This window comes from Bombina bombina, chromosome 4 (genome assembly GCF_027579735.1).
Source record: "Bombina bombina isolate aBomBom1 chromosome 4, aBomBom1.pri, whole genome shotgun sequence".
NCBI lineage: Eukaryota > Metazoa > Chordata > Amphibia > Anura > Bombinatoridae > Bombina > Bombina bombina.
This window is the reverse complement of record NC_069502.1, coordinates 616,996,132-617,021,852: the sequence shown is the minus strand read 5'-3', so window position 1 is coordinate 617,021,852 and position 25,721 is coordinate 616,996,132. Positions and strand designations below refer to the sequence as shown.

Sequence of the window (25,721 nt, the reverse complement as noted above, 5' to 3'; positions counted from 1 at the left end):
TTAGTGTCCTTTTAATATGATATATAATAATTCTAAATAGGAAGCTCTTCTCTATAATTTTTATATTATAGGGTTTTTAGTAAACACTGTAATTTATGTTCCAGCAGACACATTATTGTGCAATAATTACTTTAAGGTATATTATCTGACATTCTTTAAAGTCCCATCACCTATGGTAGCCCTTTTTTTGTAGCCCAGGAGTTTGTTGTGTATGTTTCATACATCATATGGAATTGATTTTTTTTCCTGCTATTTATTTGTATATTGATGGAATCTGTCCTAGTTGTTAATCGTGCTACTTTACTTAATAGTTTGGAATTTTCAAATAAATAGTGCAGACTATAACTAAATATTTTCTGAATCCATTTGCTTGTTTGTTTTTTATTGATGTAAGTTTCAATATAGCCCAATTTAGAACCTAATAGCTATATATTTATAATTAATCATATGCTATGAAAGACATGATTCAAACTGATTTTCTATAAGATCCTCATTCTGTTGCTAGGGATACGTATTTGGATCTTGTATGAGAATGAGGATTCGTATGTGGAAGTAAGCAGCAGCTTGTGCCCTTTGTATAATTTCATAGCCAGATTGATTTCCACATGAAGATCTCTGCAAATCCAGATCTTAGAATGGGGATATCCAAACAAGAACCAATATGGCAACGAAAATATCCGATGGGCATGAGCTGCTAATTACTTCCGCATTCAGCTCCTCACAAAAGATCTGAATGTGCGTTGTCTACCCAGCATAGAAGGATTATTTTACGCAGAATCGATCCGAAAATTTCGGATTTTGCCCCTACCGAAATGGGTCCCCAGGCTGAGGGCTTATTATTTGGAGACTTAGGTTTAAAGGAGCTAAGTACTTATGTTAATACCTTTAACTTATTAAATAAGGCTAAAATTATTTCCAAGAAATTTTTTTACCCCTCTAATAACCGTGTTTTTGAATGGGCTGGGAAAGGAAGAGGTCGTTTTCCCGGCCGTCCTTACTCATCAAACAGACCTCAATTCCAAGCCTTCCCACCTTCAAACCCCTCCCTTACTCGACCATGGAACCAAAGATTCTCCAGGGCTAGATCACGTTCAAGAAACTTCTCAGGTAAGCTCCCTATTTTTACTCAACACAATTTTTTTCCCACACAACATTGGGGGACGATTATCCCTTTTCATAAAAAATTGGGAATCCATAACTTCAGAAGTTTGGGTCATTCAGACTGTCTCCTTTCTCCTTCTAGACTTTGTCTCTCCTCCATTTCAGACTCATTTCCCAAATCCGATAGTTTTCTCAAAAACAGAATCAAATCTCTTAGACACAGAGATAAATCTCCTTCTCTCCAAACAGGCCATAGAACTTGCCCCAAACAACGAAAATTCTTTTTTCAGCAACATGTTTTTTGTGAGGAAGAAAGAGGGTTCTCTTCGACCTGTTATAAATGTAAGGAATTTGAATGCAACCATTTAAAGATGGAAGGGATTCATCTTCTAAGAGATTGTCTTATGGACAAAGACTGGTTAGTAAGACTATACCTTACAGACGCTTACCTGACAGTTCCCATCCATCAGTCTCATCGCAATTTTCTCAGGTTCCTTTGGAGAAACCAAATTTGGCAGTTTACCTGTCTCCATTTTGGACTCTCTTCAGCCCATTGGGTATTCACAAAAAAATTTAAACCGGCAGTAGCCTGGTTGAGATTGAGGGGTGTTCGTCTAATTATTTATCTGGACGACATTCTTATAATGAATCAAGACCAATCTCTTCTTCTCTATCATCTGAATCTAACTATGGATATGTTAAAAAAAACTGGGTTTTCTTATCAATTCCAAGAAATCGGTTCTCACTCCTTCACAAAAAATTATATTTTTGGGTTTTCAAATAGACACCTCTTTTTCTACTTTGAGTCTTCCCTTGGAGAAGGTGAACAAAATCAAATTAGAAATTTCTTAATTGTTAAAGAAAAAGTTCTTTCCTATCAGAACTCTCGCTCGAATTGTGGGTCTTCTTTCGGCCTCAATTCAGGCAATTTTCCCAGCTCCCCTTCATTACAGGGCTTTACAGAGATGAAAAATTTCTTATTTAAGGAAGGGTTTTTCCTATTCTCACAAAATCTCTTTGCCAGAAGATGCTCAGACAGAATTGACTTGGTGGCTTTCCAATATAGAATCTTGGAATGGCAAAGCTATATTCGGAAAAGCTCCAGATATTATTATTGAATAGGATGCAAGCAATTCGGGCTGGGGTGCCAGATGTGGTTCCCAGATAACGGGAGGCAAATGGTCTCCTTGGGAACGCAAACTGCATATAAATTGTCTAGAACTGAAGGCAGGTTCCTTTGCGATAGAGCTTTATAAAGCAGAAATCTCCAATTTCATGCATGGACAATATTTCTGCAGTCAGATATCTGAATCGTTTGGGTGCCACTCAGTCCAAACAATTATCAGATATAACAAAAAATGTTGTTCATCAATGTCTCCACAACAATATCTCTGTTCGAGCAGAGTATATCCCAGGTCTCTCCCACATTGCAGCAGACTGGGGTTCTCAATATATTTCGGACTCAAGCGATTGGAGACTACACCCAGATATCTTTCACAAATTACAATCTATCAGAGGTCCCTTCTCGATAGATTTATTTGCTTCATGTCTGAATTACCACATTCTCCCTTTTTTCAGTTGGCGTCCGGATCCAGAGGCATCAGCAGTGGATGCCTTCCTTCAACCTTGGCCTACTCAGGGAGCCTACGCTTTTCCTCCTTTTTCAATGATCCCTCGCATACTGAATGTGATCAGGAGGAACAAGATCTCTCTGGTTTTGATATCCCCATTTTGGCCGACCCAATCGTGGTACCCATTTCTTCTCTTCCCGGTCCTTCTTCCACTTGTTCCCCATATCTTATTAGATCCCTTAGGAGGTTTTCATGACCTTGTTCTTCAAGGATTGCACCAGCTTATTGCTTGGACAATTTCCGGGGATCCTGAACTTCCAAAGGACTTTCTGCATCAGCTAAATCTTTATTACAGGAAGCCTGGGCTCCAGGAACCAATTTATCTATCCTCCTGGTCTAGATGGGCTAGCTGGTGCGATCAAAGACACTTGGATCCCATTTCAGCTCCTCTAGCTGAGATCTTGAATTTTCTTACTTCTTTATTTGATGACGGCTTAGCTTATAGATCTATCAATGTTTATAGATCTGCTATTTCTGCCGGTCATGAATTAATCAACAATTTACCAATCGGCCAACATATTTCTATTTCCAGACTTATGAAATCTATCAAACTTAAAAGACCCCCTTCTTCTAAATATTCTTTTTGGGATGTTAACCTAATTTTTTCTCTTTTCCAATCTTGGCCGGTTAACCAGTCTCTTTCTTTAAAACAGCTTTCTTGCAAATTAGCTACTCTTCTTTGCCTTTTATCTTGTAGAAGAGTATCAGATGTGAAAGCTATCAATTTTTCTTCCAAAATGTTCTCTCCTCAAGGAGTCATTTTTAACTTTTATAGAAGAAATAAATACATGTCCTTTTTTGGATTGCCCGACCTTGTGTGTGGTTCTTTGCCTAAAAGAATACGAGAATCGTACCTTACCCTTTAGAAATTCTGATTTTAATCAACTTTTAATTTCTTTTTCTCCTCCTCATGTTCCTGTTTCTTCCACTTCTATTAGTAGATGGATTAAATGGGTCATGGACGAAGCAGGTATAGATAAATCTTCTTCTTCTCATTCAGTAAGGGGAGCTGCTGCTTCTAAAGCTTTCTGTAAATCAGCCTCCCTTTAAAAAATTCTAAATGCAGCAGACTGGTCATCCGATTCAGTCTTCAGACAGTTTTATTTCAAACCTATCAATTCTTTGCCTCAATGCCTTCTGGATTAAATTTATATATAGCTTTAAACTTGCAAAATAGGAGTCCCTGTCCTTGTAATAAAATTCCGATTATCCTAGCCTTGGTGAAGGAATAATCTAGATTTTATTAAAGAGACGAGTATTTTCCCTTCCCTTCCCATACCCTTGGGCAATTTTATTTAGTTACATAATTATAACTTATTTTCTGTTATGTAATTTATTTGTATCTTTTCAGCTCCTGGTCTCTCTCATACAGGATTTCAACCTTCTATATGAATATGAGGATAATCTTCATGATCAAGATTCTCTCAGTCAAGTCTCTTCATTTTCTGCAGGACTTCAACCTCAGACTTCGTTTCTCCCGGATGATCTACACGGAAAATGTTTTCTTTTATTCCTATGGTTCCTGTTCATGTTTTTTCTGTTAACTTTTGGTCTTATTTCCGAAGATCCTTACAATATTTTTTTCAGCACCAAAGTTCAAAGAGGAAGTTGGAATGTAATTGGGACTATTTATAGCAGAATGAACTTCTCTGATTGGTCTGCCTTTGATCATACCATTCAAGCTTGTTTCTCATTGGTTACCATATTCATTTATTTTATTTCTATGTTAAACTTTTAATGTGTTTTTTGTTACTTTAAATAGCTGTTGAGCAGTAAAGGAAAAGGTTTTGCAAAATACTCGTCTCTGTCTCTTTAATAAAATCTAGATTATTCCTTCACCAAGGCTAGGATAATCTGAATTGTTTGCATTCTTTCCATCTGGTCAACAACAAGAGGTCTTGCCTAGGGAGCAGATACTACCATAGTTACAAGGAGAAGGGAAGAATGTCACCTGTTCTGTTGGGGCTTGTTTTGAAGTATCAGAGCCAAACTTGGAGAAGCAAAGACACATCAAACAGCCTGGTTTGGTTGTGCTCACGTCAATCCGAGTATGTGTACAATTTGATACCTTTTCATTTGAAAACTACTGCAAACTTCTTGGCTTGGGCATCATGCCTGTATGAAAACACACAGATTATAAAAAATTCTAAAGTCAGCCAGTCTGCTTTCTTTAATTTAGTTCCCATCTACTGCCCCCTCTATTCCTACTGTTGAATACTGATATTCAGACATGTATAAATTCAAAAAAGAGAAGAGTAGAATCTCAAATTTTAAGAGATTCCTTAAAGACAGGGAATACAGCACTCAAACAACAAAAAGATTAATGCAGGTTTAGCAAAGGTTAATACCCATTCATACAACAGAAGCAGTCATATGCAGTTATCTCCTGGGTTCAAATATACAAATCCTAAGATATAGCTACATCTGCATTAATCTTTTTGTTTTCTGTTCTTGGTTTTAGAACTGGATGAATAAATAGGTGTTTTGTAATATTTAAAGAGTGCTGTATTCCCTGTCTTTAAGGAATCTCTTAACATTTGAGATTCTACTCTTCTCTTTTTTGAATTTATACATTTAAACATAGATGGGTCTGCACCAATAAGAAGTTATCTTGCTTCTATAAATATACACCAAACTGTTTGAATAGGTTATTATAATATATAAATCTAACTGATACTAAGACATCTGTCTTGATTCCAGAGCCTTATCCTTGACTGCTGTGTTACCTGATCTGGCCTCTTCTTTATCGTATCGGTCTCATCTCCTGACCCATTCTTTTATATACTCTGGAAGAGTACAGACTTTCTTTAACAGTAGCCTAGGAAATGGTAAGCACTGTTCCTGCAACTTTGGTTATAGTTCTTCCAAAGAACTAACTCATGTATGGACATATAATACCCAATAGTAATGCATATGCTGCTGTTGTGAATATAAAGAATTAATTTAATCATAAATCTTGTTATATATACAAGCCTATGTAAAAAAAAAACCAAAAAAAACACTTGTATCAACATATTTTATTCAGTTACACGAAGGTATCTGAAAATGTAGCCATGCAATTTAGGAGAGTTACAGCTTATAAAATATAGTGCTGCTAGATGTGTGACTCCACACATAGATTCCAAAAACTAGTCTTCCTGCAACACTGTATGACATACATGTTCATAATGAGCAATGATGCCACCACTAAGATTTAAATTTTCATTTTAAAGTATCAACAGATTTAATCTACACATTAGCGGATACTTCCGGTGGGCAGTTACCAAAGATGGCAGCAACTTCACAGAGCTCTGCAGGTTTTGTAGTTTCTTAATGAAGCTGCTGCCCTCAAGTCTTTTAAAACTACCTAAGCAGCAAGATCTGTTTGGCACTACCTTTTCATTGGTTCTGTAGGGTAGATGTGTGAGAAAAGGTCTCAAAAACACCTCTACCCTGGAGGACACATTCTCACTTGTTGAACGCTTGCAGACAGTTTCACTATGGTGTTAACCCTTTCATCACATGTAATGAATACCAAAAACAATATTGCAGCAGAATTTCTTTTGATTCCTCTCCCTACATGGTTTTGGCTTCTCTCCAGTTGTACAAGGCTGAGCAAGGTGGTGCAGACAGTGGAGCAGCCATGCTTCCCACGGATGGAATATGCTGCTGGCTTGGCATCACAATTTACCGTTGCAATCGTTAAACACAAATGTTTCTTACTCTCTGGAGACTGAATTAACTTGCAATTTTACTACTGCAGCTCCCTCAGGAATAATCAGAGTAAAGACAACATAATGGTGGGAAACATCTTACTTATCTCCTAATTTGTCAGCCGTTTACTTCCCCTATCCTGCAGGGATCACCAGGGCCACACTCAGTCTTGGACTCGGCTACTATGATGCATAAGATGGTGGAGAACTTTTTCAATAAATCTGGTGTTTTCTTAATTACAATATAGTAAAGTTGTTCTGTTGTAAACGCCAGCAATCTGTACTGATATAATTTTGGGTAACTGAAACTGATTTTTGGCAGTTTTGTGCCGTGCCTTCAAATTAGCTTTAATCTCAGAAGAATGTGCAATAGGAATTGGCTGAAATAAAGTCCAGATTTTATTGTTGGAGGTTGTTTATAGACTTTGGTATAAAGATTTGAGATTTTTGCAGTTCTCATTTATAACATTGTACAGTACTATATATATGCCTTCCACGTTGGACTACATCTACATCAATTCTCAGTTTGTATTGGAGTGTTTTTGTCACTACTCAACACTGCAGCCGTGTTGATTGTTAGTGCTTGACCACACATCTAGGCAGTATTATTATAAATAAAGACACAACACAGAAAATGGGGGGAAAAGGCAGCAGCCCGCGTTTATTATTTAAAATAATTGATAAAATTTATTAAACAACAATAATATTAAAAGGTGCTTGCCAAATAAAATCACGTGCCTTCCACTGGCGCTCGGCCAGGCACGCCCACATCCTTAACCTCTCCCCATACCTGAGGAGGTACCCAGAATAATTAAATATAACTTAGCGGCTAGCACCCCGCTTTAGCTGCGACAACCACTTACCAAATCCAGGGAGGGAGGGAGGGCGGACGGGATCTTCGTGCTGGCCTGGATGCCTCACCGCCCGCCGTGACGACTCCTCCGGTTCCGGTATCCTCTTCGACCGCCAGCCGCTTCTGGATCCATTCTTCACCCTTTGACGACAGCAGCTCCTGGACCGTCGACAGGATATTCTGAAGCTCCGCCATGGTAAGTAAAAATTTCACTGCTTCACTTCGCAGGTCTTCACTCCTGCTTGGCCAAACATCAAGTGAGCAACGGCTCACGTGACCACGCCCCTAATGCCTAGCGTGAGGTCATTAGCCCCTCCTCACATAGGCATTAATACGGGGTTGCATTGACCACACATCTAGGCAGTATTATTATAAATAAAGACACAACACAGAAAATGGGGGGAAAAGGCCGCAGCCCGCGTTTATTTAAAATAATTGATAAACTTTATTAAACAACAATAACATTAAAAGGTGCTTGCCAAATAAAATCACGTGCCTTCCACTGGCGCTCGGCCAGGCACGCCCACATCCTTAACCTCTCCCTATACCTGAGGAGGTACCCAGAATAATTAAATATAACTTAGCGGCTAGCACCCCGCCACTGCTCGAAAAGACTTTCAAGCACCAACCCACAGGGCTAAGGCCTTTTTAACCCCTTCGCTCAAGTTGAAATTAAAAAGATGCAAACCGATTTTTTTAAGATGAACACCATCTTTTAAGAAGAAACAGCTTCCAGACTCTCCTTCAAACTCCACATGCCTGATGCTGAAGCCACCCAATTTTGCTACAAAGCTTGTGATAGTCCGATTAATCTTTTTACGGGATGAGTCCAATCTTTTAACATCCCAAGCAGACCTCCACGCTAATCTGCACTCAATGTCGGACCAAATAATCATTATCTCAGGTAATAATTCCTTTAACCTAACAATATCCCTTTTAATCATATCTATAAAGTCTTTCTGTGCCATAAACCCCAAATCATTACCCCCTGCATGAATAATTAAAATTTCAGGTGGGTGAAACAGTCTAGCCCAACTAATCACTTTAAATAGTAACTGGTCCCACTTCATACCCCTAATCCCGAACCATTTGATTAATATTTCTTCAGATGAACAGCTAAGCTGCAGCCCTGATTCTCTTATTGCTGCCTCTTTCCTTGCCCAGTATATGTAAGAATGTCCCACGATCCAACAATGAATAGGACCTGCCGAAATAAAAAACTATAACTTATAGCTTATTAACAAGCTCAGGTCTCACATATAACCTAAAACATTCAGACCTCCATCTCCCAATCTTTTTAACTGTACCCACATTCAATCCAGAAATACTAGCTTCAGTCGCTGCCCCCATTCTAAATGATTGACAGCCAAATTCGCTACTATTCAAACCAATCCTTTCTAACGCTTTCTTTAAGACTGATTCAAATTGGAAACGAGATGGAAAGGTGCCATCCTCGTGCACCAATAACGGAATACTATCAATATATTTTCTAACAGTAAAAAATTCCCTAACTGCCGTGACCGGGCAGCACAAACCCCCAATTTCTCTCAAACAAATCCAACATCCTTTACCCATTTGATCCGTCTTAGACTTCTTTAACCAAATTAAAACTTCATGCGGGTTCAATACTACATCTTTATAACTCAAACCCCTGCAAATCCACCTGTTAGCAGATACTAATTCTGAAATCCTAAAAGCACCAAAAAATGCTAGTAAGAATGCCACTCTGAATAACAAAACTTCAAATTGCGAAAAACAAATAAAGGGCAACACTTCAACCACCCTGACAACCACTGCAAAAACCAAGGGTCTTCTATTATCAACTGAGACTTTACCCCTAATTAGACTCCTAACTGCCATTCTCACAGAAAAATTTTTGGACAGATCGACCCAACCCAACAGGTTAAACAAAAAGGATAAAGGCGCCATGTTCCTCTGCACCACCGATTTAGAAACAACCTTCTCTCTCCATTCTTCAATCCAATCTAATAAGAGGAATTCCTCTTTGTCCCCCTCAAAAACAGATAATTTATTCAACCATTGAACCCACACAGGTAAATACGCTTTCCAAGTACTAGGAGCCAAGGCTCCCCTCACTGATCTCAACAATCTAGGAAGTTCAAATGCCACATCTCCTCCGGGCAAAGAGAACCGATTTCTTCTGCATCTGGCACTGCCTCCCGGAATCTCCGCCACTGAAAACGAGAAAGAGCGTCAGCCCCCACATTCTCTTTGCCAGGAACATGAATAGCTCTAAAATAGACATTATGCTTCATACATTCAAAAACGAACATCCTAAGCAACCCAATCACTGGCTTCGAACTGGATGATAAGCGGTTGATTGCAAAAACAACCCCCATATTATCAGAATGAAAGACTACCTTTCTGTTCTCAAATTCGAAACCCCAAATTTTTAAAGCTACCACTAGCGGAAATAATTCCAGAAATACCAGGTTTTTTGTTAAACTTGCCTCCACCCAATATTCAGGCCACGCACCAGCACACCATTTGCTCCCAAATAGGGCTCCAAAACCATGAGCCCCCGAAGCATCAGTGAATAAATGAAGTTCACTACACAAAATCTCTGTAGTTTGAATTAAAGATTTACCATTAAAATCCTTTAAGAAAGCTTTCCAAATCTTCAAATCTTCCTTTACCTGAGCCGATAAACGAATCCGAAAGTGGAGAATTTTAACTCCCACAGTGGCTAAAGATAACCTTCTGCAAAATATCCTACCAACCAGAATGATTTTACACGCAAAATTCAGTTTACCCACTAGTGACTGAATTTCTTTCAAAGAAAGCTTTTTTCTTGCAAGGACCAAGTTAATTGAGGATACGAGATCACTAATTTTTTCCGCAGGAAGTCTGCATTCCATGGAAACAGCGTCAATACAAATTCCCAGGAAATTAATCACATGAGAAGGACCTTCAGTTTTTTCACTAGCAACAGGGATCCCAAAATCCCTAGATATCAGCATAAAAGAATCCATCAGAACTTGGCATGACTGGATACCTTCAGGGCCCACAAACAGAAAATCATCCAAATAATGAGTAACTGATGACAAACCAGAAATCTGTTTTACCACCCATTCTAAGAAACAACTACATTTCTCAAAGTAAGAACAGGAAATAGAACAGCCCATTGGTAAGCATAGGTCCACGAAATAGGATCCGCCAACAAAACATCCTAACAAATGATGACAAGATGGGTGAACAGGTAACAGCCTAAATGCCGATTCAATGTCCACCTTCGCCAACAAGGCGTTAGGACCCGCCTCCCGAACCAAATCTAAAGCTTTATCAAAAGACGCGTATCTGACTGCAGATAACTCCGGATCAATACCATCATTTACGGAAAAACCTTTCGGGAAGGACAAATGATGAATCAATCTAAATTGATTTGGAACCTTCTTCGGAACCACTCCCAAGGGGGAAACTCGTAAGTTCTTAAATGGAGGGGCCTCAAAAGGACCCACCATCCTGCCCAAAGAAATTTCTTTCTGAATCTTTGCCATCACCACTTCCGGAAAATCCAATGCCGACTTCAAATTACCAGCGAAAACTGACTCAATCCCCTCTGAAAAGGGGATATAAAAATCAACTGAAAAACCCTTCAATAAAGTGCTCGCATCTAATTTTTTAGCTTTCTTCCTACCGTACAATTCTAACAACGGCGCCATCCTTTCGACTTTCACTGGCGTCTTGGCTTTGAATAGTACTTTCTCCCTTTGTGAAAGATTTACCTTTCTTGAAGTATTTTGCACTTGAGTGGATTCCTCCACAAAAGGAACATTCATGCTTGTATTTACAAGCTGTCCCAAATTGACATGCTCCTTCGTTAAATTGGAAGCCCTTTTCTGAGGGCCACTGCTGATGATGATGATGAGGAAGCATTGCTTCCTCCTCCCGAACCACGAAAGGACTGAGACCTTAAAGGAGTCATAAGCTCCAGCCATATGCCCATATCCCTATCGTCCCATCTCATCTCCGGCCAAACCGCCAGACGTTGACGGAACTGCTCGTCATACTTCCACCACGCAAGGCCACCATACGTACGACAAGCACTGGCTATTTCATTTAGATAACAAAAGAGGGAAGAACAAAGCTCCGGGCTTTTTTCCCCAATTACACTTGCCAAAATACAAAACGCAGTCGACCAATTAGATAGAGTTTTTGGCAGTTTCCTAAATTTCCTTTTACGCTCCTCCTCCTCTTTTTTAACAGACTCACTCCTTACCTCATCTTTAATGTCAAAAACCTGATCCACCGGAAGCAATGAGAAAATTTCAATAAACTCTCTCCTCCAAATCTTTTCTTTTATCTCTAAAGATAAATGAATACCCAGAGGCCCCACAGAACATAAGCAAGGGCGTCTAAAAGCCTGATCAGATACTTTTGATTGCCCAACCATACTTGCACTACTTAAAATTACTGAAGCAGCCTGATCTGGAGGACCACCTCCCGAGGGCGCAATTTGCGGAACCCAAACACCTACAGGGCCTGAAGTGCCCTCGGCACTCACCGGTCCACTATTTTTTAATTGACAAACTAATGCTTTCAAGTCCTTTAACATCAACTCACACCTTACATCAGAGGCATTCACATCATGATGCACATTTGCACTTGTACTCTCACCTGCAGTATTAGACATTACAGGATTCTCCCTTGTAATGACCGTCTCCCTCCTTGCTTCCTGACGTGCTGATTCACTACCTTTTCTCTGTTTTTCTCTTTCATTTTGTCTCTTTTTAACCGGAGTCCTAGACCTTCTAGGTCTCCCTCTCTCTCTTGACTGCTTCTCCAGGGATCCCCATAGAGAAGAATCACCTATTTCTTTATTTTGTCTGAATGTAATAGGCGAACAGGATCTCTCCCGCCGCCGTGACACTGGACTCCTGGAACTTTCCTCCTGTCTCTTTCTTCCACTTTGGACTACCTGAGGCTGAGAGGATGCATATTCCCTGTTAGCTAACCCTCTATCATAATAACTAACACCCCTGTCAAAAGAGCCCCTGCTAAGAAAATCCCTTCCACTATCATTTCTAACCCTAGGATTCTCCCCTGAAAAATTACTCAACCTGTTACCTTTAGAATTATCATTGTCTGGGACTAGTGCTCTGATTAACTGTGATAGCATTTCTAAACTGTTTACCTGTTCCATCGCTACTGGTCCTGGCGAAGCTGCTTCATCTTCCCCGAAGTCACTGTACTGTTCATCAATCCATAATGAATCTGCTTCCTCCTGTGTCCTAGAAGGAAACGTATCACTGCTCCGGCCGGGTGTCATAAATCTAGAATGCACAGAATCTGAGGAAAAAGAAACGTTAACCTGCCTAGAGGCAGCCTCCCTATTCACGAACTTACTTGCTCTATCATTACCATTATTTTCCCTCAAAACCTCTCTCTGCTACTATCACCTACACTGGCACTTTCCCAATTTTTAAAACTCTCTGACCTAACATCCCTCTCGGCGTTTTTTTCTCCTGAACCTGAAAAGCAATGCTTCCTTTTTTCCAATGCTTTTCTACCTGTTGGAGCAGAAGCTCTGACAGGAACTGGCTTATTAGCCGTAATGTTACTTAAATTAATCTTATTTATTGAATCTGCACTTGATGTTCTAGGCTCAGTGGCCGTTGCAGATTGCACCTGCATTTCCTGACTAAAATGTCCCTCATAACACTCTTCCTGCAGTATATAAGGCTCCTTAGCCGTAAACTGTTCCTGACCCCTGTCGTTTAAATTATCTCCATTGCCTGACTTTGATACAACATCTCTCACCCCATGAATAAATTCATTTACCCGGCATGTATTTACCTCAGGCCTAGAGGCCGTAATCACTTCTAATTGCCCTGCATTATTTGGGCCTATTAAATCTAAAGGCCTAGCGGCCGTAATCAAATCCTGATGTGGTGCTTCCCCTTAGGCCTGATGCCGTTATCACCTTTTTTGGCGCCAAAATACTTACATTCACAGCCTCGCAAGATTCTTCCTCACCTGCCGCCATCTCCGCTTCTTCTGATTCCGCTTCATCACCACGCACGAAGACTGCTCCTGAAAAAGAATTACCTGCTGCAGCTTCGTCCGTTCTGCTGATGGTTCCTGGTCCTGTCCGATTTCCTGCAGCTCCTCTCTTCCTCGCCGACACCGACCCGCTCCTCCTGCTGAAGACCTCACCGGCTTTCCTCTACGGCTCCCGGATTCCTGTCTTCTCCCGGTCGATGGACTTAACCTCTCTGGCGGACGGGATCTTCGTGCTGGCCTGGATGCCTCACCGCCCGCCGTGACGACTCCTCCGGTTCCGGTATCCTCTTCGACCGCCAGCCGCTTCTGGATCCATTCTTCACCCTTTGACGACAGCAGCTCCTGGACCGTCGACAGGATATTCTGAAGCTCCGCCATGGTAAGTAAAAATTTCACCGCTTCACTTCGCAGGTCTTCACTCCTGCTCGGCCAAACATCAAGTGAGCAACAGCTCACATGACCACGCCCCTAATGCCTAGCGTGAGGTCATTAGCCCCTCCTCACATAGGCATTAATCAGGGGCTTCATATATTGTAGTCCGTATTTCAATTGCCTTAAACAGTATATGCTTCATCAATGTATTATCCAGACAGAATTCACATTATATGAAGATACCCATAACCTCAGATCTTATTTTACATATATGGTAGAGTTTTAGAATACTGCCCCCTAATCAACCTATTGTAGATTTTGACAGGATTAACTCTTTAAACATAGCCACATATATGTTTAACTATATTGAATGGTAAGATTCTAGACATTTGGGTATAGTATAAAATAGGAATCTACCACGTTGGCTGCATGCACTAGCTGTTCTGTTGATTTTCTACCAATTAGTCTTTTCAGCCTGCATTCTTAGCAGTAATGCAGGAGGTCAAAGAGATAGATCTCCAGAATACCAAAGTAAACTAAATCTTACGTGATTTACTTTTGCACTAAGACCTCGATTAGGTCTTTCTCGTCAATTTGTGTGTCTTAATACTTAAATATTAAATTCATTTTTATACAAATTCTGTAAATGTCCTTCAGATTACTATGATCCTTAATGTGGGCAGCAATAATTTTGTACATGTTTTGTGTGTATGCTTTTATGTTGATGTATATCTGTGCTTCCTCAATATAAAAACAAAACTTTATTATTATTATTTTTTAAAAATGAAGTGTATTTAGCCCAGATTACAAGATGCTAAATTGTCAAGTGCATTACATTCCCTGCCATAGGTAAAGAGAGAGCAGAGTCCATCTATGAACCCTAGAAGGAGAGCCTCTGAGGCTAGAAAAGCATAGCTTTTGAGATATCTGCATGTCCAACAGCCTAGAATTGGTGCTGATCGCAAGTGGCGAACAACATCCTTTGCTTTGGGGCACCTTTGGCACAGTTTTGCTATTCATAGGCTTGAGTTTGGCAAATTCCAGGAGCAATAGCTACTAAATTGTTAGTTCCTAAACTTTGAGATTATTTTGTGCATATCTATATCTAAAATCAATCCCCAACTCCTAAAAAATGGTTTACTAGATCCTTAGTATTATAGATGGCTCTTATGCTTCAAATAAATATCAAGTAAAACTGCACATTATACAACAATCAACTTTAAAAAAAAAAAAATTAAAAATTCATCCTTCTGTGTAAAATAGGACATAAAAATGACTGAAATAGAGAGCATGTGTCTGTTCAAAAATCAGCTAGTAAAAGTGTTGACAAAAGACAAGAAAGGTATTGGTGTGTCCACTTTATTGTAATGAAACAATGAAAAATTCAGCATTCATTCATTTTTATTAAGAAACGATAATACTACAGAAAACCCATTTCTTTACAAAATAAACATGTATTTGTACTGTGTTGCAAAATGTTGTTTTGTCCATGAATAAAAAAAAAACCAATACTGTAATAATATGTATGAAAATCTACACCCATCTTTTTTTAAAGAGCCAAAAGTGTCACATTTCTGTTCCAACGAGATTGTACAAGACATTCTTTTAATATTATACACATGGTAATAGTCTGATTTGATTACCAATTCTTACATTTGGTTTTGTGGGTATGGGAGTAAACTGCTCAAATTTTATTGCAGTTATCATCATTATCACATGGACTTTTCTAAGCATTTGGTCTGTCAGTCTCTCTCTCTGTATTTAGTCCTCTCTTTATAAGGCTTTGGGCTTCTGTCTCTTCTCCGGTCTCGGTCCCTCTCCTTTGGTTCTTCTCTGTACTTCTCTTTTGTGCTGTAGTAGTTATTGCGCTCACGTGAGCGGCTCCGGCTTTGTCGAGATTCCTTTTTCTCACTGCGCCTTTTTTCTCGACAGTAGTCTTCCTCATGCCTTCGGTGTCGGGAATTCTTTTCAGGATCCTGAGGGTAGAAAAAAGAAATAAAACATTAAATCTGTCCAAAAAGTTTAAACATACCATTCAAAGATTCAAAAACAAATCTATTTTAAAACACACCCCTGTTATCTTTACAATATGTGTATTTATTTTCCTATACGTATTGTAAGTATCAGTTGTGATCTATGATTCAGCCGGTGATAAAAGTAAAGTTAAAAATGAGGATTATTATTGTAAAGCCTTAATAACTAGTTTTAACAAAAGGGGTAAAATGTCTAGATAATATTGTATTAAATAACCACTATCTTCTCACACAATGAGATTCAGCTTTCATACTGCAGATTCATATTTCCAGCACAATTTCACAAAACTAATATAATTTCACAAAATAGATCCTTTAACGTACAATACCTGAATATAGTGTAAGCAACATCCACTAAGTTTACATACACACTGCCTAATGTAGGAACACCGATCTCAAAATGTATTCATATTACTCTGAAGTAAACCTTATTCATTTAAATTTTTGAAGCAAGCTTGGAAATGATTGGCTCTAAATACAAAAACTAAAATGCCAAATTCAAATTCCAAAATGAGATCTTAAAAATACTGCACAAATAAGGTCAGGACAAAGGAATCCTGCCACTAAAAAAAAAAAAAAAGTGTGAATTTCAAGAAAACTAGTAGATAAAACCATAGCCAAAACTAAAACCAAACACTGTACTCAAAATAAGCGTAAGCTTCCAGCCAAGTACAAATGACAACCAAAGATTCATCAGCCACCAAGCTGACTTTTAGGCAGGGCTCAACACATTTGTTCAAAATCTAGGAGCCAGCCCATACATTTGGAAGCCAGGTAAAGAAATTTACCTCCCTTGAGCCCATTAAAAACCGTAACCAAAGTGAAAAAACTGGAAGTTTGGAAAAACATAATTTATGCTTACCTGATAAATTTATTTCTCTTGTAGTGTATCCAGTCCACGGATCATCCATTACTTGTGGGATATTCTCCTTCCCAACAGGAAGTTGCAAGAGGATCACCCACAGCAGAGCTGCTATATAGCTCCTCCCCTAACTGTCATATCCAGTCATTCGACCGAAAACAAACAGAGAAAGGAGAAACCATAGGGTGCAGTGGTGACTGTAGTTTAATTAAAATTTAGACCTGCCTTAAAAGGACAGGGCGGGTTGTGGACTGGATACACTACAAGAGAAATAAATTTATCAGGTAAGCATAAATTATGTTTTCTCTTGTTAAGTGTATCCAGTCCACGGATCATCCATTACTTGTGGGATACCAATACCAAAGCTAAAGTACACGGATGATGGGAGGGACAAGGCAGGATTAAGCGGAAGGAACCACTGCCTGAAGAACCTTTCTCCCAAACACAGCCTCCGAAGAAGCAAAAGTATCATATTTTGAAAATTTTGAAAAAGTGTGAAGCAAAGACCAAGTCGCAGCCTTGCAAATCTGTTCAAAAGAGGCCTCATTTTTGAAGGCCCACGTGGAAGCCACAGCTCTAGTAGAATGAGCTGTAATCCTTTCAGGGGGCTGCTGTCCAGCAGTCTCATAGGCTAGGCTTATTACGCTCCGAAGCCAAAAGGAAAGAGAGGTTGCCGAAGCTTTTTGACCTCTCCTCTGTCCAGAGTAAACGACAAACAGGAAAGATGTTTGACGAAAATCCTTAGTAGCTTGTAAGTAAAACTTCAAGGCACGGACTACGTCCAGATTATGTAAAAGACGTTCCTTCTTTGAAGAAAGATTAGGGCACAACGATGGAACAACAATCTCTTGATTGATATTCTTGTTAGAAACCACCTTAGGTAAAAACCCAGGTTTGGTACGCAGAACTACCTTATCTGCATGAAAAATCAGATAGGGAGAATCACATTGTAAGGCAGATAGCTCAGAAACTCTCCGAGCCGAGGAAATAGCCATCAAAAACAGAACTTTCCAAGATAAAAGTTTAATATCAATGGAATGAAGGGGTTCAAACGGAACTCCTTGAAGAACCTTAAGAACCAAGTTTAAGCTCCACGGGGGAGCAACAGGTTTAAACACAGGCTTAAATCTAACCAAAGCCTGGCAAAATACCTGGACGTCTGGAACCTCTGCCAGACGCTTGTGCAAAAGAATAGACAGAGCAGAAATCTGTCCCTTTAAGGAACTAGCTGATAATCCTTTGTCCAAGCCCTCTTGGAGAAAACACAATATTCTAGGAATCCTAACTTTACTCCATGAGTAAGTCTTGGATTCACACCAATAAAGATATTTACTCCATATCTTGTGGTAGATTTTCCTGGTAACAGGCTTTCGTGCCTGTATTAAAGTATCAATGACTAACTCGGAGAAGCCATGCTTTGATAGAATCAAGCGTTCAATCTCCATGCAGTCAGTCTCAGAGAAATTAGATTTGGATGATTGAAAGGACCTTGTATCAGAAGGTCCTGTCTTAGAGGCAGAGTCCATGGTGGAAAGGATGACATGTCCACTAGGTCTGCATACCAAGTCCTGCGTGGCCACGCAGGTGCTATCAGAATCACTGATGCTCTCTCCTGTTTGATTTTGGCAATCAGTCGAGGGAGCAGAGGAAACGGTGGAAACACATAAGCCAGGTTGAAGAATCAAGGCGCTGCTAGAGCATCTATCAGTGTCGCTTCTGGGTCCCTGGACCTGGATCCGTAACAAGAAAGCTTGGCGTTCTGGCGAGACGCCATGAGATCCAACTCTGGTTTGCCCCAACGATGAATCAACTGAGCAAACACCTCCGGATGGAGTTCCCACTCCCCCGGATGGAAAGTCTGACGACTTAGAAAATCCGCCTCCCAGTTCTCCACGCCTGGGATATGGATTGCTGACAGGTGGCAAGAGTGGTACTCTGCCCAGCGAATTATTTTTGAGACTTCTAACATCGCTAGGGAACTCCTGGTTCCCCCTTGATGGTTGATGTAAACCACAGTCGTGATGTTGTCCGACTGAAATCTGATGAACCTCAGTGTTGCTAACTGAGGCCAAGCCAGAAGAGCATTGAATATCGCTCTTAACTCCAGAATATTTATTGGAAGGAGTTTCTCCTCCTGAGTCCACGATCCCTGTACCTTCAGGGAATTCCAGACTGCACCCCAACCTAGAAGGCTGGCATCTGTTGTTACAATTGTCCAATCTGGCCTGCGAAAGGTCATACCCTTGGACAGGTGTACCCGAGACAACCACCAGAGAAGAGAATCTCTGGTCTCTTGATCCAGATTTAGCAGAGGCGACAAATCTGTGTAATCCCCATTCCACTGACTCAGCATGCATAATTCCAGCGGTCTGAGATGAAGGCGCGCAAATGGCACTATGTCCATTGCCGCTACCATTAAGCCGATTACCTCCATACACTGAGCTACCGAAGGGCGCGGAATGGAGTGAAGAACACGGCAAGCATTTAGAAGATTTGATAACCTGGACTCCGTCAGGTAAATTTTCATTTCTACAGAATCTATAAGAGTCCCTAAGAAGGAGACTATTGTGAGTGGGGATAGAGAACTCTTTTCCTCGTTCACTTTCCACCCGTGCGACCTCAGAAATGCCAGAACTATCTCTGTATGAGACTTGGCAACTTGAAAGCTTGACGCCTGTATCAGGATGTCGTCTAGATACGGAGCCACCGCTATGCCTCGCGGTCTTAGAACCGCCAGAAGTGAGCCCAGAACCTTTGTAAAGATTCTCGGGGCTGTAGCCAACCCGAAGGGAAGAGCTACAAATTGGTAATGCCTGTCTAGAAAGGCAAACCTTAGAAACCGATGATGATCTTTGTGAATCGGTATGTGAAGGTAGGCATCCTTTAAGTCCACTGTGGTCATGTACTGACCTTCTTGGATCATGGGTAGGATGGTCTGAATAGTTTCCATTTTGAAAGATGGAACTCTGAGGAATTTGTTTAAGATCTTTAGATCCAAAATTGGTCTGAAGGTTCCCTCTTTTTTGGGAACCACAAACAGATTTGAATAAAAACCCTGTCCTTGTTCCGTCCGCGGAACTGGATGGATCACTCCCATAACTAGGAGGTCTTGCACACAGCGTAGGAATGCCTCTTTCTTTATCTGATTTGCAGATAGCCTTGAAAGATGAAATCTCCCTTGTGGAGGGGAAGCTTTGAAGTCCAGAAGATATCCCTGAGATATGATCTCCAACGCCCAGGGATCCTGAACATCTCTTGCCCACGCCTGGGCGAAGAGAGAAAGTCTGCCACCTACTAGATCCGTCGCCGGATAGGGGGCCGTTCCTTCATGCTGTCTTAGAGGCAGCAGCAGGCTTTCTGGCCTGCTTGCCTTTGTTCCAGGACTGGTTAGGTTTCCAGGCCTGCTTAGATTGAGCAAAAGTTCCCTCTTGTTTTGAAGCGGAGGAAGTTGATGCTGCACCTGCCTTGAAATTTCGAAAGGCACGAAAATTAGACTGTTTGGCCTTTGCTTTGGCCCTGTCCTGAGGAAGGGTGTGACCCTTACCTCCAGTAATGTCAGCAATAATTTCCTTCAAACCAGGACCGAATAAGGTCTGCCCCTTGAAAGGAATGTTGAGTAATTTAGACTTCAAAGTCACGTCAGCTGACCAGGATTTAAGCCATAGCGCCCTATGCGCTTGGATGGCGAATCCGGAATTCTTAGCCGTTAGTTTAGTCAAATGAACAATGGCATCAGAAACAAATGAGTTAGCTAGCTTAAGTGTTCTAAGCTTGTCAATAATTTCAGTCAATGGAGCTGTATGGATGGCCTCTTCCAGGGCCTCAAACCAGAATGCCGCCGCGGCCGTGACAGGCGCAATGCATGCAAGGGGCTGTAAAATAAAACCTTGTTGAATAAACATTTTCTTAAGGTAACCCTCCAATTTTTTATCCATTGGATCTGAAAAAGCACAACTGTCCTCAACCGGGATAGTAGTACGCTTTGCTAAAGTAGAAACTGCTCCCTCCACCTTAGGGACCGTCTGCCATAAGTCCCGTGTAGTGGCGTCTATTGGAAACATTTTTCTAAATATAGGAGGTGGGGAAAAAGGCACCCCCGGTCTATCCCACTCCTTGCTAATAATTTCTGTAAGCCTTTAAGGTATAGGAAAAACATCAGTACACACCGGTACTGCATAGTATTTATCCAGCCTATACAATTTCTCTGGTACTGCAACTGTGTTACAGTCATTCAGAGCAGCTAATACCTCCCCAAGCAACACACGGAGGTTCTCAAGCTTAAATTTAAAATGAGAAATCTCTGAATCAGGTTTCCCCGAATCAGAGATGTCACCCACAGACTGAAGCTCTCCGTCCTCATGATCTGCATATTGTGACGCAGTATCAGACATGGCCCTTACAGCATCTGCGCGCTCTGTATTTCTCCTAACCCCAGAGCAATCGCATTTGCCTCTTAATTCAGGCAACCTGGAGAATACCTCTGACAGGGTATTATTCATGATTGCAGCCATGTCCTGCAAGGTAATCGCTATGGGCGTCCCTGATGTAATTGGCGCCATATTAGCGTGCATCCCCTGAGCGGGAGGCGAAGGGTCTGACACGTGGGGAGAGTTAGTCGGCATAACTTCCCCCTCGTCAGAATCTTCTGGTGATATTTCTTTTATAGTTAAAGACTGATCTTTACTGTTTAAGGTAAAATCAATACATTTAGTACACATTCTCCTATGGGGCTCCACCATGGCTTTCAAACATAATGAACAAGTAGTTTCCTCTGTGTCAGACATGTTTAAACAGACTAGCAATGAGACTAGCAAGCTTGGAAAACACTTTAAACAAGTTTACAAGCAATATAAAAAATGTTACTGCACCTTTAAGAAACACAAATTTTGTCAAAATTTGAAATAACAGTGAAAAAAGGCAGTTACACTAACAAAATTTTTACAGTGTATGTAACAAGTTAGCAGAGCATTGCACCCACTTGCAAATGGATGATTAACCCCTTAATACCCAAAACTGAATAATAAAAGACAAAAACGTTTTTTTTTGTTTTTTTTTCAAACAGTCACAACAACTGCCACAGCTCTACTGTGGCTTTTTACCTCCCTCAAAAACGACTTTGAAGCCTTTTGAGCCCTCCAGAGATGTCCTGGATCATGCAGAGGGAAGCTGAATGTCTCTGTCAGTATTTTTAGCTGCACAGAAAAGCACTAAAAAAGGCCCCTCCCACTCATATTACAACAGTGGAAAGCCTAAGGAAACTGTTACTAGGCAAAATTCAAGCCAGCCATTTGGAAAAAAACTAGGCCCCAATAAGTTTTATCACCAAATACATATAAAAACGATTAAACATGCCAGCAAACGTTTTATATTACATTTTTATAAGAGTATGTATCTCTATTAATAAGCCTGATACCAGTCGCTATAACTGCATTTAAGGCTTTACTTACATTAGTTCGGTATCAGCAGCATTTTCTAGCAAATTCCATCCCTAGAAAAATATTAACTGCACATACCTTATTGCAGGAAAACCTGCACGCCATTCCCTCTCTGAAGTTACCTCACTCCTCAGAATATGTGAGAACAGCCATGGATCTTAGTTACTTCTGCTAAGATCATAGAAAATGCAGGCAGATTCTTCTTCTAAATACTGCCTGAGATAAACAGTACACTCCGGCACCATTTAAAAATAACAAACTTTTGATTGAAGAATAAACTAAGTATAAAACACCACAATCCTCTTACGACCTCCATCTTGGTTGAGGCTTGCAAGAGAATGACTGGATATGACAGTTAGGGGAGGAGCTATATAGCAGCTCTGCTGTGGGTGATCCTCTTGCAACTTCCTGTTGGGAAGGAGAATATCCCACAAGTAATGGATGATCCGTGGACTGGATACACTTAACAAGAGAAATGACAGTTTACTAGGGCTGCAGAAAACACCCCTTAGAGTATCTATAATAAGTCAGCCAAAAGTTCAGGGAAGACCTCATATGTTTTTAAAAAAATTAGACTAGAAAAAAAGCACTAGGAAGAGTTATGATGAATTGTAAAACTGAAACACATCTAACAATAGCTGCCATCCATCACAACAAAACCATGTGATGCCTGCTCCCTTGAAGGGACAGTATACACCAATTTTCATATAACTGCATGTAATTGACACTACTATAAATAATAATATGCACAGATACTGATATAAAAATCTTAGTGTAAAACTGTTTAAAAACTTACTTAGAAGCTCCCAGTTTAGAACTGTTAAAAAGGTTACTGGAACACCCTACTTTAAGTGGGAAATAACAGACACCCCCCTCCCGCTGCATATGAAAAGACTCTTTACACAAACACGAGCAAGCTGGAGTAGGTATACATCAGTATTCTTCTAAAATTTTGGGGCTTGGTTAGGAGTCTGAAAATCAGAGCAATGTTATTTTAAAATAAGCAAAACTATACATTTAAAAAAAACAAAAACTATATGGGCTATATAAATGGATCATCTACAAAACATTTATGCAAAGAAAAATCTAGTGTATAATGTCTCTTTAAAGGGATACTAAACCCAAATTTTTTTCTTTAATGATTCAGATAGAGCATATAATTGTAAGCACCTTTCTAATTTACTCCTATTGTTAATTTTTATTCGCTCTCTTGCCATCTTTATTTTTTTTAAAAGCAGGCATGTAAAGCTTAAGAGCCGGACCATTTTTGGTTCAGAACCTGGGTTATGCTTGTTTATAGGTTTGCTAAATGTAGTCACCAATAAAGCAAGCGCTATCCAGGGTGCTGAACCTAAAATGGGCTGGCTCCTAAGCTTTACATCCCTGCTTTTTAAATCAAGATAGCAAGAGAACAAAGGAAAATTGATAATAGGAGTGAATTAAAAGTTGCTTAAAATTGCACACTCTGTCTGAATCATGAAAGAAAAAAATGTTGGTTTAGTGTCGCTTTAACAAAACCATGTAATGCCTGCTGCCTTAACAAAAACATACAATCCCAAGTCTTCACTATGCTTAGTGTTAAAGGGACATTACTCTGTACAACTACAGTAGCCCCCGTGTCTGAGGCTCTCTTAGAAACTGTTCTATATTTAAACCCATTATAGGTGTTGGCTGCTTAAGCTCTATATTTTCTTTCTGGGCGCGGTCATTTTAGAGCACAAATATTCTTACACCCTCTAATAGGAGCTGTGTGAATTCACATATCAGTGATGGTGACTTTTTGACAATGGTACCCTGCACTTTAGTTTAGCTCACACAATAGAGAGTGGAAGTTTTACATTTTTTAAGGATTTTTCTTTTTTTTACACAATTTAAAAGTTAAAGGATTACTTTCTGTTATAATTTTTAAGCTAAACAACTAACATATTAAAGTTAATAAACATTAATTAAAACCTACTGACCTATATTTTCTCCAAAACGAAGTTTCATAACGTTCTAAAAGTTATATCTTTTATTCGCCGATGATGTCACGTTATCCTGCCCACTATTTTCAGCACTGCGTGTTCAAAATACTTAAACCAATAACTTTGTGTTTAAAGCGCCATTTTGAAACCTAGGTATTGTAAGCGGATTGGTACAGAGCAAAGGATACCCACGGAGTGGGTTTGGAAAACAATTAAATTTGCAGACAAGATTTCTGATATACGGTAGAGATATGTTAATGAAATGCTATTGATAAAAAGCGTATTTGGGGTAGTTAGTTAGTAACAGGCATAGAAAATATTTACTTACAGTGGCCCTTTAAAGGGACATTTCAGCCAAAATTGGAATTCCCATGGATGCATTTCAGTTTGGAATAGAAATATTTTTTGAAATATACATGTATTAGTAAACATGCTTCCAATAAAAAAGAAAATTTATGCTTACCTGATAAATGTATTTCTTTCCGGATATGGTGAGTCCATGGCTTCATCAATTACTGTTGGGAATATCACTCCTGGCCAGCAGGAGGCAAAGTGCACCACAGCAAAGCTGTTAAGTATCACTTCCCTTCCCACAACCCCCAGTCATTCGACTGAAGGGAAATGGAGAAAAAAGGAGTAACACAAGGTGTAGAGGTGCCTGAGGTTTAGACAAAATTAACAATCTAGAAATAAAGGGCGGGGCCGTGGACTCACCATATCCGCAAAGAAATTAATTTATCAGGTAAGCATAAATTTTCATTTCTTTCATAAGATATGGTGAGTCCATGGCTTCATCAATTACTGTTGGGAACCAATACCCAGCTAGAGGACACAGATGAATAGGGAGGGACAAGACAGGTAGACCTAAACAGAAGGCACCACCGCTTGAAAAACCTTTCTCCCAAAAGTCTGAGGCAAAAGCAACAACTTTGTAAAATTTGGAAAGAGTATGCAAGGAGAACCAAGTTGCAGCCTTGCAAATCTGTTCCACAGAAACTTCATTCTTGAAAGCCCAAGAAGATGAGACAGCCCCGTGTAATGAGCCATAACTCTCTCAGGAGACTGCAACCCCACAGTCTGAAAAGCAAACGAAGTAGCAGTAACTTTCTGTTACAGAGAAAACAAACAAAAACAGAAGAAAAAATAATAAGCATGCACAACATCCAAATTGTGCACACACGTTCCTCAAGAGATAAAAATGAGGACACAGAGAGGAATAACAAATTCCCAAACAATATTTCCACTTAGGTTAAAAAAAGATAAAGCAAATCACACTGCAAAGCAGAGAGTACCTAAACTCTCCGTGCAGAAGATATAGCAATAAAAGAAAACTTCCAAGATAAAAATTTAAAATCTATGGAATGCTATGGCTCAAACTGAGCCTGCTGGAAAATCTAAAAACAAGGTTAAAGCTACAAGAGGAGCAACAGACAAACACAGGCCCAATACTAACCAGAGTCTAACAAAAAGGTTACACGTCTGACACGTCTGGCACATCCGCCAGACACTTGTGTAAAAAAGGATAACGCAGAAATCTGACCCTTAGAGAACTGACTAACAAACCATCCTCCAGACCATCCTGAAGACGGGTAAAACCCCTAGAAATCCTGACCCTACTTCCAAGAGTAGTCCATGGATTCACACCAATAAGGGAATTTACACCATACCTTATGGTAAAAGTTACCAGTATTAGGTTTGTGAGCTTGAATCATGGTCTCAATGACCGATTCAAAAAACCACACTTAGACAGAACT

At 40.0% G+C, this 25,721-nt stretch overlaps 1 protein-coding gene across 1 annotated transcript in view; it reads right to left on the bottom strand.

The window, feature by feature from the left end:
• Nucleotides 1-15,016: 15,016 nt before the first annotated feature.
• Nucleotides 15,017-25,721, bottom strand: part of PPIL4 (peptidylprolyl isomerase like 4) — a 160,628-nt gene continuing 149,923 nt past the window's right edge. The window contains exon 13 of the mRNA XM_053710634.1: nucleotides 15,017-15,649. Within this exon, the coding sequence (XP_053566609.1) occupies nucleotides 15,416-15,649 (234 nt within the window). The 3' untranslated portion in view covers nucleotides 15,017-15,415. The remainder of the gene's footprint in view (nucleotides 15,650-25,721) is intronic.